This window comes from Lates calcarifer, linkage group LG16_LG22, assembly GCF_001640805.2.
Source record: "Lates calcarifer isolate ASB-BC8 linkage group LG16_LG22, TLL_Latcal_v3, whole genome shotgun sequence".
NCBI lineage: Eukaryota > Metazoa > Chordata > Actinopteri > Centropomidae > Lates > Lates calcarifer.
This window is the reverse complement of record NC_066848.1, coordinates 21,321,748-21,338,816: the sequence shown is the minus strand read 5'-3', so window position 1 is coordinate 21,338,816 and position 17,069 is coordinate 21,321,748. Positions and strand designations below refer to the sequence as shown.

Below are 17,069 nucleotides of genomic sequence, written 5' to 3'. Positions count from 1 at the left end.
CTATTGCTATCTAAGGAAACCAGTGATAAAAATGAAGAAAATATGTAATTGGTTATGGTGGTGTATTGGTTTCACATTTTAGATAAAAGAGATGCATTTAAAATAAAATTAAAACAATGGGCAACATCAGGTCCTGAAAGTGGTTTAGAGCAATAGTGTATGTTTGAACAGTGTTTGTCATTATACAGTATGTAGTTGTATTAGTATTTGTCACATTACACTGTGAACCATCAGTAATGATGAGTGGAAACTTACCCCACCATATCTAAACTGTTTAATGAGGAACACTAAACATCTCCTAACATCATCTTCCTTATCGACTCCTCAGCTAACACCTAACACATCTGACCAACACAAAAGAGCAAAAATGTCTCAAATCACAATCAAGATTAGAGTTGCAGAATTTATTTATTATAACATGTAAAACAAAGAGCAAAGGTCCCTTTATTAAAATAAATTACAGAGAAACAGGTCAACCCTACATAGTCTTCACCAGGTCCCAAAATCTGTGACATTACATATGAACCCATACATTATATATCTGTAGTAGGTGGAGTGGTGGTTGTTACTAATGCAGTTTTCAGTTAACAAATCAAATCATTTATCTGATTGCCACATCCACTGAGGTTTAAAATCCAAACACATTACACATATAAGCAAAAACACAGGCTCTCAGGATAAGCTTCAAGTGCAGTACATTACATAACATAACAAGCAGGATAATAAATAAGAACTGAACTAGAAAACTGCATGTAGAATGGAGCTCTAAGAACATCCTATGACACCTGGAAGTTTTTCATATTCCTTTACAAAACCTCAGTGTTTGAATGAAAAACTGAGGGCCAGTGTTAGTCGATATGAACACAGACTGAACTGTAGTTGGTAGTCACATATATGGAGATGAGTTATACAATTTAGAAAAATCAGAATCTTAAGAAAGAAGCACTAGTTGGTAGTGAAAAACTGAAGTCAGTGTTCAGATCAGTTGGATAATTATAGTTTGTAAACGGCTTTCTATGATCTGTCTTGATGGAAGGATGTGTTTGAGAGTGTGAGTGTGTGTGTGTGTGTGTGTGTGTGTGTGTGTGTGTGTGTGTGTGTGTATAACTGCATGTTTGGGTATCAGACGTAGCTAGCTGCTAGGATCTTGTCACGGTTTTCTTCGTACTGATGCAGCATTTTCTGGAGGTCATGGTCAGCAGGAATGACCTGCACAAACACACACAAAGTGGAAAGGGGTCAACCATGAGGCTACCTGAAACTACCTGGACATACATACTGAATGTAAAATATCAACACAAACCAAAGCCAAGAGAACAGTCACTCACCAAAACAGGAGCAGGAAGAGGGACGGAGGTACGCTTGATGAGCCAGTCCTCATACAGCTGGTGGATAGACTCCAAATACTCCTGGTGGACGCACACACACAGGACAGCACATTGGTGACCAATTCACAAGATGTTAATCTCACAATTCTCTACAAATCCATCTATTTCCCTTTAAGTCGTTGTGTGAAGTGAAACTCCTCCTCACCAATGGAATGACCTTCTCCTCCTCTCTGCATCTCTGCTTTAACCTCTCATGGCAGGTCTGAGGAGATGTCTGCAGGTAGACTGGAAGCAGAGGAAAAAGTCAGAGAATTAACATCAACACGCTGTTGCAGCTTCTAATGTGACTATCAAACAATGTCATGAGAGTTTCTCACACTGTGATGCCTGAATGGTGGGATACTTGGTTTTCTGGTACTGATGGGGGATAAATATGACTTTATCCCCCATCAGTACCAGTACGCTATTTCTGAGGATGATAGGTTTTGCAGGGCTAAAAGGCTGTTGAACTTGTGTCACTGGAATATATTCAAAGATGGATTGTGTATAGGGACTCCTTCTCACACATATACATACATGTACAGTGCTTCAGTGAGTCCTGCACAAACATTTTGGCACTATATATGAGAAGAACTGATATTACAGTATACGAATGGAGGTAATATATTATTATTATAACATACAGACTTGTATGAACACATGAAGGGCAGAGATAACCCTGATGGATACTAACAGTACATTCATGTGGGGTTAGATAATTCACGTGAACACCCCTTCAAGTCAGAACAACCACTCGGACTTGCTAACATTTTTGCTAACATTTAATATGTTATATGGTATTAGGTTATACCCATTAGTTGCTGCAACCTAGATTATTTAGAAAAGTTATTTTATAGTAGCAACCCTGATAAGCCAGGTAAAGCAGTATTTTAGTGGTTTCAGCACCAAACAGCTATCAGTGTGGTTTTTTGTTAAATGCTCTGAGCATTAAAATGCAACACATTTGTATAGCATTTTATAGCATGTTGTTTCCACATTCTGACTTGAAAGCACATGAACACACCGAAGATGGAAGAACAGCTTTCCAACTCTGGAAACAGAACCATTCAAGGAGCTAGATAATGTAACATAATGATCGTCATTTCAGTTTCCAGTCAGTCTTTATATGATTAATTAATTATTTCAATTAAATAAAAAAAACACTACATCTACTGTATCTCTGATCTTTATCATAATCTTAATTAAATGTGTGTTTGTGTTTCTGCTTTGTGTGTTTCTTACCAATCAGATCAACAGGAATGGAAATGTTAGCTGTGATCCAATCAAACCACTCGCTGAGAACAGCATAATCCACCTCTGGCATTTTGCCACTGAAAAAAAAAAAAAACTGAATTTAGCAGTCAGTATGCTGTCAGGTCAGGCAATATGACAATATTAAAAAAAACATGAGATGATCAATTATATATTTTAAATGATTATATTTGGTCATAGTGGGCAGTGCCAGCATCACAACTGTGTTATGCTAATATTGCATTAACCACACTGTTAATCCACTGTGCATCATTGTTATGAAGTATTTTGACTTGTATGGCCTTTAATTCACTTCATTCACCATTCAACTTCACTACTGAGGCTGAAGAACATATTGTGAGAAATATCTATACTGTGATATAAATGTAGTAATCCATTTCTGGATCATCTACACTCACTGTGCTGTTTCCTTGAGTAAATGGAACAGAATACAATCAATCAAAGTAGCATAAGCATTTTGCTGACACTGTGTGCTTTATGCATTTATTTATCTAGTCTCTTGGTCTGATCCAGGCGCTGAGGTTTCAGGTAACAGTACCTTCTGAAGAGATTCTCCACAAAGATGTACTTGGCACTGAAGATGGACCTCTCCATCATCCTGACAGGAGCCACCTGAAACCAGAAACAAACTTTACATACAGCAGATTTCCTGATAAGGTCTCCAGTCCACAGCTACCAAGCACTTGTCAGCACTGCAGGTTGACACAGCCTATCTTAACTAGCATACAATAAAATGAGTGTGTTTCTAGCTAACAGTACACTTACTATGGACGACAAGTGTCTCTCCAGCATGGTAAGCTGAACATAGGTCTGCAGTGTGATGCCCCAGCGCTCGGGATCCTGGTACATCAGAGCCTGCGGGGATCAAAACAAATAGCTGACAGGCCAGACATGCAGGGAATCACCACTGGACACATTTCCACAAAGTTTGATCAAAGGACAGAGCCTCATGTCTTTGGTGACCTTTCTGAGGTTGCACAGGTCATATCCAAATCAACTAGGCAGTTTCTGAGTTCTGCAAACAAACATAGCAGCCCTTAGTGAGTCCATACAGCTTTTGTTTTGTTTCATTAATACCTTAATTCTAGAAGTACTGTTTCTTTTAATGCTCTCAGCCTACCCTGCAAATACTTCTAGGTCCTGAGCTGATTACAAAAGTCTGATATCAGGTCAATATGATCACACAGTGGCAACAACACAGTCATGCACAATACCAGAGGGTTGTGTCCACGGACATTCCTCCATTTAGAGACTGGTTCTGTAAGGACCTGGAACAAACAAGAGCGGAGAGAGGAAAACGCAATGATGAACACCTGTGATTTGCCTCACGTGATCCCTTATGTAAAATAGCACCTATCTTATAACTCAAGCCAATTTGTGTAACAACTAGAGTAGTACTTCCTGGTTAGAGTACAAGCATACAAATCTGCATTAACCACTTCTACCTGTTGTAAAAGGACTTTGCTTTGTTTTACCTCTATATTGCTAGTTTTGCTGAAATACTCCAGACACGTCGTCTTCCCACTGGCAATGTTTCCCTCAATACAGACCTGAAAACAGTGCCAGAGAGACAGATGTTAACAGGCCTGTCCACAGAAATGCTGGAGAAAAATGACACTATGATGCCAGGTATGAGCTTTTACTATATAATGAGTAGTGCTTCACTGTAAAATCACTCTAATTAATCAGTAATGGAAAACCAAACCAGAGCCAACATGATAAGTGTAGATCATGTTGGGATATGAAGTGTACTGTGAGGAGGGAACGCAGGGAAGATGAAATCTCAGACTGCAGATCATATGGTGGAGACTCACCACTGCTTTTTTATCCTCTCCATTCCGCACAAGCTTCCCTTGGAAGGAAGACAACATAGTGAGACTAGACTTCACCTCCAAAAACTCCCAGTGCTGGCCTCTTTCAGGTCAGCAGGCTACAGCGAGGTCAGAGGGACAGAAAGAAGTTAAAATGCACAGCAGGTACAGTGCAGTGTGTAAGTAGGTTGGTAGGGTTGTTCTGGCTCTGCATTCCAGGACAATGTGTTGGAAATGAAACAGTGGCTATGAGGTCAAAGTGCTCTAATATGAGAGTATTCACATCTACATCATGATGCATCATGTACAAGTTGTGCTTTTTCTTTATCCAGTGTGGATACAGAGAACCCTAAACACTCACACAACACACTTAAACGCCATAGCCACTGTCCTTCCACGTCCAGTTTGATTTAGTACAGACAACACAATGACAAACACAGTACTTACAGACTGCAATGCATATAGATTGTTTAGTCAAAGCAGAGGAGGAAAACTGGATGAGCAGAAGCGAACATCTGAGGAGCATTTTAACTTTAATGAAGAATTCTGACAATCTTTTTGGGAGAGGCCACATAAATAATGAACTGAGAAAAACCCACAAAGGTTAAACCAACGAGGTGAGTAGAATAAAACACCAAAGAGTGTGAGGGCCAGCCAAGAACAGCTGGAAGAAGAGCCAAATCACCAATAACAGTCCTTGACAAATGGGTACGTTCTTTTGACGTTGACTGATCGTCTGACCCTCTGTAGTTCTGATCTCCCCTACGACTTTTTACAGAATGCAAGTTCCAATATATTTTATGAAAAGTACATCTCCTGACTTGGATCCAATGGAACACCTTTGGAGTTTTTAAAGCAGAAGGTAGAGCAGCCAAACCCCTCCAGCAAAGAGCAGCTGAAAAGGATCATCTGAAGAATGGCAGAATATTTCTCCACATATTTGTGCGAGACCGGTATCACCTATGCCAACGGTGGTCTTTGGCTAAAAACAAATGAAACCGCGTTGAGTGGACAGAAAATGTATTTAACATTTTAAAGATGACCACACGTGTTCTCAGTTTTGTTGGATTGTAAATTAGCTGGCAATACTGGCCTGTGCTTTCAGGAGAAATATATATACAGCAGCAGAAAATGGATGGATGGATAGATTAACCAATTAACTACCCCCCCCCCCAACAACAAAAAAAAAAAAAGAAAGAAAAGGAAAGAAAAAGAAAAAAAAAACACACTTAACACACTTTACATATGGCCAGTACAAAAATATAAGAGGTTTTTTACAGCCCGTTCTAAAACCACAGAACAAACTACTGACTAACTGACGTTACAACCGTGTCCACTGTGCCTCAGCTCCACTGACCTGGGGTTCTGTGCTGCGTACGGCTGCGTGCTCTGCTCTGGAATACGATGACGCTCCCAGCACCGAGCCTTACACCTCTGTTACAGCCAGCTCTAACAGCACAGTGAGCAGGCAAGAGCCGAACACACCTCAACAATAAGGTCACACCACCAGGAGCTCCCGACATCTCGCAGAACACACACTGACTTCGAGATGTTCTGTAACATGTCGTATCAAACAGGAAAAAGAAAACTTCTTCTTCGACTAACGTTAAACAACATGACAGGTGAATACCGCCACCTACTGTACATGGGTGGTCATAGACGGTCACAGACTCTATAGGGCAAGGCGCTAAACAACAGCTTCGTCTTCTGTGATTTTTAACGGCAGCTGACGTTACTGCCATCTTACTGACTAAACTTTTGACATTTTCTGCCCTGTTCACTGTACACCCACTCCAGCATGTTATTTAATTCTCTTCCTGTCATCTCTCCTCCATCCTCCCTGTCTGATTACTCTGAAGTAGGCTACATCTATTGCAGTTTCTGGTACCTGACATTGATTCCCTGTCATTTGAAGTGAGCTTCATAGGTTGCTGTGTCCTACTCTTAATCTTGATCTTACCACCTCTTTTCTCCTGTTTCCTCCCCGTATCTTACATTACTTACTTTGTTTTGAATTAAATGCAAATGTCTTGTCTTGGCTCATCTCCTGATCCCAGTGCTGTTGCCATTCACTTTTTGACATTTTTGCTGCTTTTGATACGATTGACCATCACATCCTTTTACAGAGACTGGAGCACTTTATTGGTATTAAAGGAACTGCACTAAACTGGTTTAAATCCTATCTATCTGATAGGCTTCAGTTTGTACATGTTAACAACTACTCCTCCATGTACACACAAAAGTTAGACAAGGAGTTCCACAAGGGTCAGTGCTTGGTTCAATCCTCTTCACTCTGTATATGCTTCCCTTGGGCAATATTATCAGGACACACTCCATAAATTTCCATTGTTATGCAGATGATACACAGCTTTATCTGTCAATGGAACCTAACGAAACCAATCAGCTAGCCCAACTCCAGGCTTGTCTTAGGGACATTAAAACTTGGATGACAAGCAATTTTTTATTACTGAACTCAGATAAAACTGAAGTCATTGTACTTGGTCCTGAACACATCAGAAATAAATTTTCTAATGATGTAGTTCCATTAGACGGCATTGCCCTGGCTCCCAGCTCCACTGTAAAGAATCTGGGAGTCATCTTTGATCAGGATATGTCCTTTAACTCACATATAAAACAAACTTCTAGGACTGCCTTCTTTCACCTGTGTAATATCACCAACATTAGACATTTTCTGTCTCAAAAGATGCAGAAAACTAGTCCATGCATTTGTTACTTCCAGGCTGGACTACTGTAATTCATTATTATCAGGCTGCCTCAACAACTCTCTAAAGACTCTGCAGTTGATTCAAAATGCTGCAGCACCATTACTGACAGGAACTAGGAAAAGAGACCATATTTCTCCTGTGTTAGCCTCTCTACATTGGCTCCCAGTCAAATCCAGAGTAGAATTCAAAATCCTCCTCCTCACATACAAAGCCCTTAATGGTCAGGCTCCATCTTACCTTAAAGATCTCATAGTCCCCTACAATCCCACTAGGACTCTGCGCTCCCAGAATGCTGGTTTACTGGTGGTTCCCAGAGTTTCCAGGAGTAGAATGAGAGGCAGAGCCTTCAGTTATCAGGCTCCTCTACTGTGGAACCTTCTCCCAGTTTGGGTCCAGGAGGCAGACACCCTCTGTACCTTTAAGAGTAGGCTTAAAACTTGTCTCTCTGCAGGTATTTCTGCCTCTGGAACTGTAGAGTCTGATCTGTGATGACAAGTCTCCTGCTGTTCCTACAACTCCACTCAACACCTGCTGCTAGAATTAGAAATGACTTATACTGCTATTAGTTGTATTGCTATGTTAACAGTTAATACTTTAATTATCACAACTATCATTACTACTGCTGTATTACTGGCATCACCTTACATGGAACCTGTGTTATGCTATGTTCTTCTCTCGCTATTCTCTACCCCCCCAAACCCAACCCAACTGATCGAGTCACCCTGAGTCTGGTTCTGCTCGAGGTTTCTGCCTCTTAAAGGAAGTTTTTCCTTGCCACTGTCTCCTAGTGCTGCTCATGGTGGATCTGTTGGGTCTCTCTCTGTAAATACCTATTTTAAAGAGTACGGTCTAGACCTGCTCTATATGAAAAGTGCCTTGAGATGACTTTTGTTGTGAAAACTCGTGAAAACTTGTGAAACTTCAGTATACGTATGTCTGAATATGATTTACTTGCTCAAGTATTATTTGAATGGCTCATCAATTTTCTCAACTGTCTTTTCATCTTATTACATTATTTCAATATTTCAATCCTGTTTGCTATGTTTTTGTTTCTATTTTTTAACAATATCTATTGTGTTTATTGTTAGTAATAGGTGGTACAGTGTTCCCTATGTATAAATTGAAAACATCCATTCTTTAGGAGGTGTGTTTGTGTGGGTGCCAGTCTGGGGGTAGAAGGGGATGAGGTATCTGACAGAGCAGTTAAAAAGGCACTGAAGAGGGTCATAGATGTTAGGGTGCTCGCTGGAACACAAGAACACAAATTTATCTTCAAAAGAAACATAACAGCTGTGTGGCTGAGTGGGAAATGAAGCAGAGTAAGGAAAGAACAATGTTATTTAGGGAGTGAGAGAGGACTGTAGTTATGATGAGACTGAGACCAGGGCACTGTGGAATTCAGCACTACAACAGGATTACACTTTGGGAAACAGTCACCCTGAACTGCAATCTGAGTCCAACCTCTGAGAGGCAGCAATGTTCCGCAAGGCATCTAACCTGCCGGGAGCTCGAGACGAAGAAGAAGAAGAAGCAGCAGAAGAAGCAGAAGAAGAAGAAGAAAGAAGAAGAAGAAGAATGGCAGCAGATACAGAATCTAAACTCCAGTTGGTTCACACACACATCCGACCTTTTCCAGACTTTCCGAAGAAAGGCATCTTGTTCAGGTGAGGTTCTGATCACTGCCATTTAAACCCCGTGCCAAAACCCTGTAGGTTTCATCTGCGCTAAAAGGTCCCACATGGTCCTTCTGCTCCACCTGTGCAGCTGAGCTCGAGGAGGTCGACATGTGGGTGGCGACCTTTGCACACAGGAGGTGACAGAGCGAGCCTCGACCTTCGGGGCGGATACAGGTCTTTCTTCGTTAGACAGAACTCCTCATGAGGTGAGATGGGATTAGCTCAGCAGAGGAAGTGAACTACCACCTCCACCTTAGGGAAATAAAGGCCGGTTTGTTGTTGCACTGTCACATAGGCTTCTTCACATGGAAAGCCAAGGACAGGGAATGGTCCTATGTTCCACATCATATTTTGGTGGTGGTTCAGATGTTCTGTTATCTTCTTTCATCATAGCGTATGTGTTGCTGGGACTTTGTGAAAATATGTTCTGTAAACACTGTGGAGTCTCAACTTCTTGAAAATGGGAACTATTTTGAGTTGACTCGAATTTTGCTCGAACTGTCCACCCTGCCAAACTGAGCAGTCAGGAGAGACGGCCCTGGTAAGAGAGGTGACCAAGAACCTGATGGTCACTCTGGCTGAGTTCCAGATGTGGAGATGGGAGAATTGCCCAAAGGGACAACCAATTCTAAGCTTAGAATTCAGTTCAGTCTTTCTTTCATCAGACCACAGAATGTGGGTTCTCAGTCTGAGAGTCCTTTAGATGCTTTTTTGCAAACATTCACTGGGAAGAGGCTTCAGTCTGGCTGCTCTGCTATGACACCCAGATCGGTGGAGTGGCTTGGTTTTTGCTTTGATATGCATTGACAGTCGTGAGACCCTATATAGACAGGTGTGTGCCTGTCGATTGAAGTTAATTGAATTTACCGCAGGTGGACTTCAGTCAAGGTGTAGGTGTAAACATCTCAAAGATGATTCAGAGAAATGTGAGCAACCTGAGCTAAATTTCAAACATCATAACAAAGTGTCTGAATACTTATGTCAATGTGATGTTTCAGTTTTACCTTTTTAGAAATTGGGTAAAAATTTGATTCCTTTTTTTGTTTTGCTTTGTGATTATGTTTTTTTTATTTTAACAAAATGCTGCAGTTTAACAAAATACGAAAAAGTTGAAGGGGTCTGAATACTTTCTGAATGCACTGTATATGTAAATGTTATCTACCTCCTCTAGAATAATTTTTAAATGAAGTGCATGAGGCAGGTTCATAAGCAACTCACTTCTCTAGAAATGTGCTCTTACAATGTGAATGTTTTGTATATTGATATCCATTTGAAATGACTGGATGCTGATGTAATGTGCGTGCATCCTGCAGAGATATCTGTCCCATCCTGAAAGACCCAGCTGCTCTAACAGCAGTGATCGACCTGTTTGAAGAACATGTGAGGAAGAATCACAAGCAAGTTGATTTGATCGTAGGTAAGAAAACTAAGCAAGCCCCTTTTAATCTAAACCAGTATTCTTCACTTGATGAGCCTTAGAGGAACACTGTAAAGACAGTAGTAACAGTACCTTTAAAAAGTATTCATCAAGCCACCTTGAGAAGGTAGTGCTGTTGATTATTTATACATATATATATATATATATATATATTATTTTTTTATATATATATATATATATATACACCAAGTTGGGTTCATACCAGGCTGGCTTGTTTTTAACCGTAGGCTTTTTCAAATTATGCTGGGGGATAATGTACCTACTCACTCAGTAACCACTGTATCATTAGCTTCCCTGCAAGTCCTTTACTGTTCACTGTGACAATACAACTTTTAGATGGATGGATTTCCATATTCAAGGATTGCACCTAGATGCACACAACTTTGAATTCAATATGTCTGATATACTGTTAACTCTCAGCAGCCCTGCATCATCACTAGTGCCTGTATTATATACAGTTGATTCTTTTAGTAGGATCCAGCTAGTCAGGTTCTCTTTCATCTGAAAATCAAATGGAGTGAGGTATCTGGGTATAAATATTGCCTTGAAAAAAACTATTTAAAGCATCATTATGTTTTTTAGCCATAGAATAGAGCCTCTCATTCCTACTCCTGTGCCCTCAACACACCCTTGCATCAGTGCATCAGTTAAACAGACTTAGAGGTCATTAAAACGTGTTAATCTTTGATATTCATCGAGGTAACCTTTTAGAATAACAAGAAATCCAAATGGAATTTGGTGTGTTAGTTACAGCTCTTCCTGCTCCAGAAGCCAGGGCTCTTGAGGAACATAGAGTGTTGGGCCATGTTTCAGACAAAGTGAAGCTATGCAGTGTGAGCTCTGGTCAAGTGATTGACAGGCTTTGTTTTCTGGACATGAGCTGTTAGCTTCTAGGGGTATGGTGCTTTCAGTACCCCTCACTGCACAGATTTGGAGCCCTGCAGGATTGCTGCAGAAGCCACTGTTCCTCAGCAAAAGATATATAATGTTGCTTTAAATGGACTAGAAACAGTGAAGACCATTTGAAATGATGTGAATAGATAGTTGTCTCTTCCCCTCTGCTTGTGGTGTAGAATTGAGATTGCATTGCATTGCAAATGTCCTACTCTTGTTTCCACTCTCTTGGTTTAAGAAGTAATACACCATTTGCATCAAATCCCTGCACATTATATTTTACATCAAAACATGAAGAACAGTGTATCAGTATTTTTAATTACGTTACAGAAAATGAAGGAAAAAATGATATTGGGCTGTTCAAAAAAATAGTGTCTGCATTTTTCATTACAAACTCAAATATTTACTCAATAAACTGAAAAAAACAGGAAACAGGATTTAGCATTCCTGTGAATCACTAAACTAATATTTAGTTGTATAACCACTGTTTTTGAGAACTGCTTCACATCTGTGCCACATGGAGTCGACCAACTTCTGGCACCTGTAAACAGGTATCCTAGCCCAGGATGATTTGACAACCTTCCACAATTCCTCTGCATTTCTTGGTTTTGCCTCAGAAACAGCATTTTTGATGTCACCCCACAAGTTTTCTATTGGATTAAGGTCCAGGGATTGGGCTGGCCACTCCATAACCTTAATTTTGTTGGTCTGGAACCAAGATGCTGTTCGCTTACTGGTGTGTTTGGGGTCGTTGTCTTGTTGAAACACCCATTTCAAGGGCATTTCCTCTTCAGCTTAAGGCAGCATGACCTCTTCAAGTATTTTGATGTAAGCAAATTGATCCTACGATCCCTGGTATGCGATAAATAGGCCCGACACCATAGAGAAACAGTCCCATATCATGATGCTTGCATCTCTTCAGAGTGTACTGTGGCTTGAATTCAGTGTTTGGGTGTTGTCTGACAAACTGTCTGCTGCCCTTGGACCCAAAAAGAACAATCTTACTTTCATCAGTCCACAAAATGTTTCTCCATTTCTCTTTAGGCCAGTCGATATGTTCTTTGGCAAATTGTATCCTCTTCAGCACGTCTTTTTTTTAACAGTGGGACTTCTTGCTGATAGATAGCCACACAAGCATCTCCTAATTGTCACAGTACTCACAGGTAACCTCAGCCCGTCTTTGATCTTCCTGGAGCTGATCATTGGCTTTGCCATTCTGGCTATTCTTCCATGTCTCTCTGGTTTTGCTTTCCATTTTAAAGCATTGGAGATCATTTTAGCTGAGCAGCCTATCATTTTCCACACTTCTTTATATGTTTTCCCCTCTCCAGTCAACGTTTTAATTAAAGCACGCTGTTCCTCTGAACAATGTCTGGAACGACCCATCTTTCTCAGGTTTTCAGAGAGAATTGCATGTACAACATGTGCTGGCTTCATCCTTAAATAAGGGCCACCTGAATGACACCTGTTTCTTCACATAATGAATGACCTCACTGATTGAACTCCACACTGCTATTATTTTGAATACGCCCCTTTCAACTAATTATTCAATTACACAGACTCAGGAGCATGCATATTATGAATGTTGGGTCTGTTGGTTTCTCTAACTCAACTACACCTACTGGTAAATTATTTGCCATGTAATAATATAATTTCTACCAAGAACAGTGATTGATCTGGTTAGTCATGTTGGACTGCTATCATTTTGAACACAACTGTACAATAATTAAGAGGAAACTCAGGGATGGTATCGTATTGACCCTTCTTGCTTGGTACATGACCAATGTACCACTGCATACTGCTCCACCCAGCTCACATGGGAAGTAGTACAGGTTGGAAAAATAAAAAGAAGTGGCTGCTTAAGACAATCATAATTTTCCATGTTTATTCATCATTTAGACTAATTAAATATTTCCTCTCCTAATGTGTTTTTCTAATGCATATTTGGCTGGTACCACTGTTTTTCCTTTTGTTTATGTGTATGCAGGCTTAGATGCTCGTGGTTTCCTGTTTGGGCCTCTGCTCGCCCAGCGCCTGGGTGTTGGCTTTGTCCTGGTCAGGAAGAAAGGCAAACTGCCGGGTACTACTGTGTCTGTGGCATATGATTTGGAATATGGCAAGGTAAAGAACACAAACACATGCCAAAGGTTTAGTTTAAAGCAATGCTTGACTCTGTATTTGTTAGATGTGCAGTTATGATCACTTTACATTGTAGATAGAATGCTAACTGGAACATACAAATATCTACAGATATGTAGACCTGTGGGAGTGGACTCTGTCTTTTCTGTCACATCACCAGGCGTCACTTCACTGTGATTATGCACAATGGCGGCGCACCTGGTTGCAGCAGCCTCTCCTGCTCAGTGACTCATTGACTTCCGCTGATCAGGAGGCTGAGCACACTGGGCTTCAACACACCTCTCTATAATTGGAAATTGGACTTTCTTAGTAGCAGGCTGCAGTCAGTCAAAATAGGAGGTAAAACCTCAAGAACCATCACATTGAGCACTGGCTTCCCTCAGCGCTGTGTGCTTAGCCCACTCCTGTTCACCTTGCTGACGACTGCTCCACCATGTACAGCTCCAACCACATCGTCAAGTTTGCAGATGACATGACAGTGGTGGTTAAGAGGAGGTGAAGCAACAGCAGCCTCACTTTAACCCTCCCGTTGCCCTTCGTATTTCGTATACTTTTTTCTTCTTACTATTATTCAAAAACAAAAGATAACCGCCTCAGAATCACGGATGTCATGCACAACAACAAATCCTACTACACATACATACACACACGAGACACATTGTTGGCCACCGGGTCACTTTGACCCAGAGGACAACGCGATGGTTGAACATGGTCAAGACCAAAGAGATGGTGTTTGACTTCTGAAAAGTCGTCACAAGGTGCACGCCCAGCTTGTCATCAATGGGACTGCTGTTCAAAGAGTTGGCAGCTCCAAGTTTCTGGGGATGCACATTGCTGATGACCTGAACCAGCCACACCACAGCCTTCACCAAAAAACAAACCCAGCAATGCCTTCACTTCCTGCAGAGACCGAGGAAAGTCAACTCCCGTCCTTCCATCATGACAGCATTCCACAGAACAATAGAGAGCATCCTAACTTACTGCATCACTGTCTGGTATGGGAACAGTACAGCTGCTGACTGCAAGTCACTGCAGTGAGAGCAGCAGAGAAGATCAAAGGTGTCTCTCCCTTCAGTAACAGACATTTACACAGACCTGTGTGTCAGAAAGGCCCTCCCATCGCTCACATCATCTCAGTGCACGCCTGCCATCTGGGAGGAGGCTCTGTGTAACAGTTTTTACCCCCAAGCCACCAGAACTCTGAACTCCTCCCAAATTAAAACCGTGCCAGTTGTTGATGTATATATTGACATACATACACCTGCAGTTTACTGAATGCCTTTATATGAACTGCCTTATATTGCTCATGTAATTGTATTAGCACTTTCAGAGCTGCTCTGGGTTTTAAAATGGAATAATAACGACATTTCGCTCCCACGTGTGCTGAGTGCATATATTGGAAATGTGATTCTGATTTCCATTTCTGGTCTGTAAAGGTTAAAGTGCTCCTCACTTGCTTCCCAACATATTCTAAGGAGGGTATGCCAGAGTAACGTTCTTGTCTGTTCTGTTATTGGAGCCACAGAGAGAAACTGGAGTGTGTGGGACTGGGTCACAGTGATCACAAGGGCTTTGCAAGTATGACATAACACCAGATTGAATGATGTGACCTGTTCCTTTTTCCTCTTTTAAACTCTGCCACCTAACATTGAATGTGTGTGTATGTGTTTTTCTTCCTCTGGTGTGCGTGCTCTCGCACCAGTGGGGCCATTCGTGTCTGCTTCACCGTCACAGTATCACTTTCACAGCTGCTGCTGCAACTCAGCTGTTACAGTGTCCTCAGGCTCCTCTTCACTGAGTTGTTGTAAATTTAAAAAGGACGACTTCAGGCAGATCTTACATTTCTCATTCAGAACACTTCAGTAGCTGAAACCACTCCTGTATTGTTGTGTGTCTTTGTGTGAAGAACTGTGTCATTGTTGCAGTCATGTGCACCAGGGAGCACATTTTTCTCACAGGTCTCTCTGTATTTGTCTCCTTTCATTGTTCATTGAGCAGTGTTAGTCTCTGCTGCTGAGAGGCATTAGCTCAGCATGATGCTTCACCACAGTCTGTGTTCTGTTGTGTTTTCTAAGAGTTTCCTCTGTTCCCTCAGGCCGAGGCAGAGATCCAGGAGGATGCAGTGGCTCCAGGTCAGAAGGTTCTGCTCATTGATGACCTTCTGGCTACTGGAGGTAAGAAACCATCTGGTTCATTCAAGAGTCTCCAAAGCACTTTTAAATATGCTGTATTCAATGTAAAGACATGTAATCGATGTGAAATGAAATCCAACCCACACATGTAATGTGTTGGTTAGAGTTATATGTGGCTAGGCCATCAAGAAGTTCTTTCTTGGGCCACAGTAGAAGTGTCATTCAGGTGCATGTGTGTTTGTTGCAGGAACATTGTATGCAGCCTGTCAGCTGATGAAGAAGCAGCAGGCTGAGGTTCTGGGCTGCATGGTGGTCATCGAGCTAAAAGAACTGAATGGTACTGACAAACTGAAACCATCACAGTGTTTTCTCCCTAATTCAGTACTGAGGACCACAACAAGTCAAACGGCGGGGGCGGGGGCGGGGGCGGGGGCGGGGGCGGGTGTCATGTCTCCAAGAAAACAAGAAGCCAAACACACGGTTTTACATTTCAGCCAATGCTGAGCAGTACTGAGTTATAAAATCATTCATTCTTTCATAAACCATTACTGATCTGGTTGCAGGGGGCCTTACCCACTATAATTTAGACTTATGACAAAGAGACAATTCAGGTCCCACAGTTCCCTAAAGAGTCTTAAAATATCTCAACATGTCTAAAATGTTCTGTTCCATTCATCTAATGCATGCTGGGATCACTTCCTGCACACCTGTCTGCCAAAACAGGAAGAAGCAGGTATGATGGATGGATGGATTGATTGGACAGGTATCAGTTAGAAAAGCAGAACATTTTATTTGTGGCAGACTGAATGACCACACTTGTTTTGTTTTATTGTATTTGATATCCTACAAAAACAACACATTCTCTTCTTCATCTATTTATGTAAAAGCTTACACTTCTGTAGGAAGGTGGTGTATCCATTTAAAGAATGGGAATGTGTGTCTGTCACTTGAGGGCTTAAGCCATGCAGTGTTATTCACATGAGGCAACAGCTGGCTGATGAACAACATATATATATATTTTTTATGTAAATGTATGCTTTTCGCTGCTTTTGGATTGAATGTCTTCACAGTTGTGCACAAATTGCATATTTGATGAACATACGAGGTATCCAGACATGGCTGCGTCTGTGAGGAGAAGCTCTCAACATGATTCCACTATCTTTAACTATTTTATTACATACAGGCAGTGTAAAAAAAAATGTAGTAACGCCTTCCAATACAGCGAAAAGCCAAATCCAAGTTAATGGTGAATAAATAAAATAACAACAAAAGCTCAGTTTGTTCTTTGTTGTGGTGATTTAGATGGACGGTTCTATTTAAAACCAGTGTTTACAGTTTACCTATGACCACTGCTCTTTACTAATGCAGGTTTTCTGTTTTCAGCATGTCATTGTGATTTTTGTCCTTACTATTAAATCAGTTTGTGTTTTTGAACCAGAAATGTATTCATTTAATAAAGGAAATACAATAAACTGATAAAAGAAATTATACATTTCAGACTACTGCTGTTATGACACTTATACTATATACATTACAGACAAATCTAACAAATTGATATCAACTTTTCCTGACATTTTTGCTCAGTTCAGGGATTTTGTTGCCAGTGTTACTTCA

General features: G+C 41.0%; 2 protein-coding genes across 4 annotated transcripts; one reads left to right on the top strand and one right to left on the bottom strand.

Moving 5' to 3' along the window:
* Positions 1-389: 389 nt before the first annotated feature.
* On the bottom strand, positions 390-6,050 carry tk2 (thymidine kinase 2). Of its 2 annotated transcripts, none has more exons than XM_018693464.2 (10): positions 5,808-6,050; positions 4,454-4,569; positions 4,115-4,189; positions 3,854-3,907; positions 3,405-3,494; positions 3,178-3,251; positions 2,610-2,698; positions 1,534-1,613; positions 1,329-1,409; positions 390-1,209 (listed from the first exon to the last, which is right to left on the bottom strand). In XM_018693464.2, exons 2-10 carry the CDS (start codon positions 4,508-4,510, stop codon positions 1,123-1,125), a joined length of 687 nt encoding a protein of 228 aa, XP_018548980.1. In that variant the 5' UTR covers positions 4,511-4,569; positions 5,808-6,050; the 3' UTR covers positions 390-1,122. The 2 variants fall into 2 exon arrangements, with proteins under 2 accessions (XP_018548980.1, XP_018548979.1); XM_018693463.2 differs by having other exon boundaries at positions 4,454-4,491.
* Positions 6,051-8,507: 2,457 nt separating this feature from the next.
* aprt (adenine phosphoribosyltransferase) lies at positions 8,508-16,945 on the top strand. Of its 2 annotated transcripts, XM_018693475.2 has the most exons (5): positions 8,638-8,840; positions 10,166-10,269; positions 13,172-13,305; positions 15,419-15,497; positions 15,703-16,945. In XM_018693475.2, exons 1-5 carry the CDS (start codon positions 8,653-8,655, stop codon positions 15,957-15,959), a joined length of 762 nt encoding a protein of 253 aa, XP_018548991.1. In that variant the 5' UTR covers positions 8,638-8,652; the 3' UTR covers positions 15,960-16,945. The 2 variants fall into 2 exon arrangements, with proteins under 2 accessions (XP_050932404.1, XP_018548991.1); XM_051076447.1 differs by lacking the exon at positions 10,166-10,269 and having other exon boundaries at positions 8,508-8,840.
* Positions 16,946-17,069: the final 124 nt, after the last annotated feature.

What these genes read in the sequence shown, in the direction of transcription:
- aprt (XM_051076447.1), top strand. Translation starts at nt 8,543, where the DNA reads ATGATGAGACTGAGACCAGGGCACTGTGGAATTCAGCACTACAACAGG. An exon ending in AAGAAAGGCATCTTGTTCAG is followed by an intron (nt 8,841 to 13,171) that starts GTGAGGTTCTGA and finishes ATGTGTATGCAG; the next exon opens with GCTTAGATGCTCGTGGTTTC. An exon ending in ATGATTTGGAATATGGCAAG is followed by an intron (nt 13,306 to 15,418) that starts GTAAAGAACACA and finishes CTGTTCCCTCAG; the next exon opens with GCCGAGGCAGAGATCCAGGA.
- tk2 (XM_018693463.2), bottom strand. Translation starts at nt 5,973, where the DNA reads ATGTCGGGAGCTCCTGGTGGTGTGACCTTATTGTTGAGGTGTGTTCGG. An exon ending in GAGAGGATAAAAAAGCAGTG is followed by an intron (nt 4,190 to 4,453) that starts GTGAGTCTCCAC and finishes CACTGTTTTCAG; the next exon opens with GTCTGTATTGAGGGAAACAT. An exon ending in GTGGAGAATCTCTTCAGAAG is followed by an intron (nt 2,699 to 3,177) that starts GTACTGTTACCT and finishes TTTTTTTTTCAG; the next exon opens with TGGCAAAATGCCAGAGGTGG.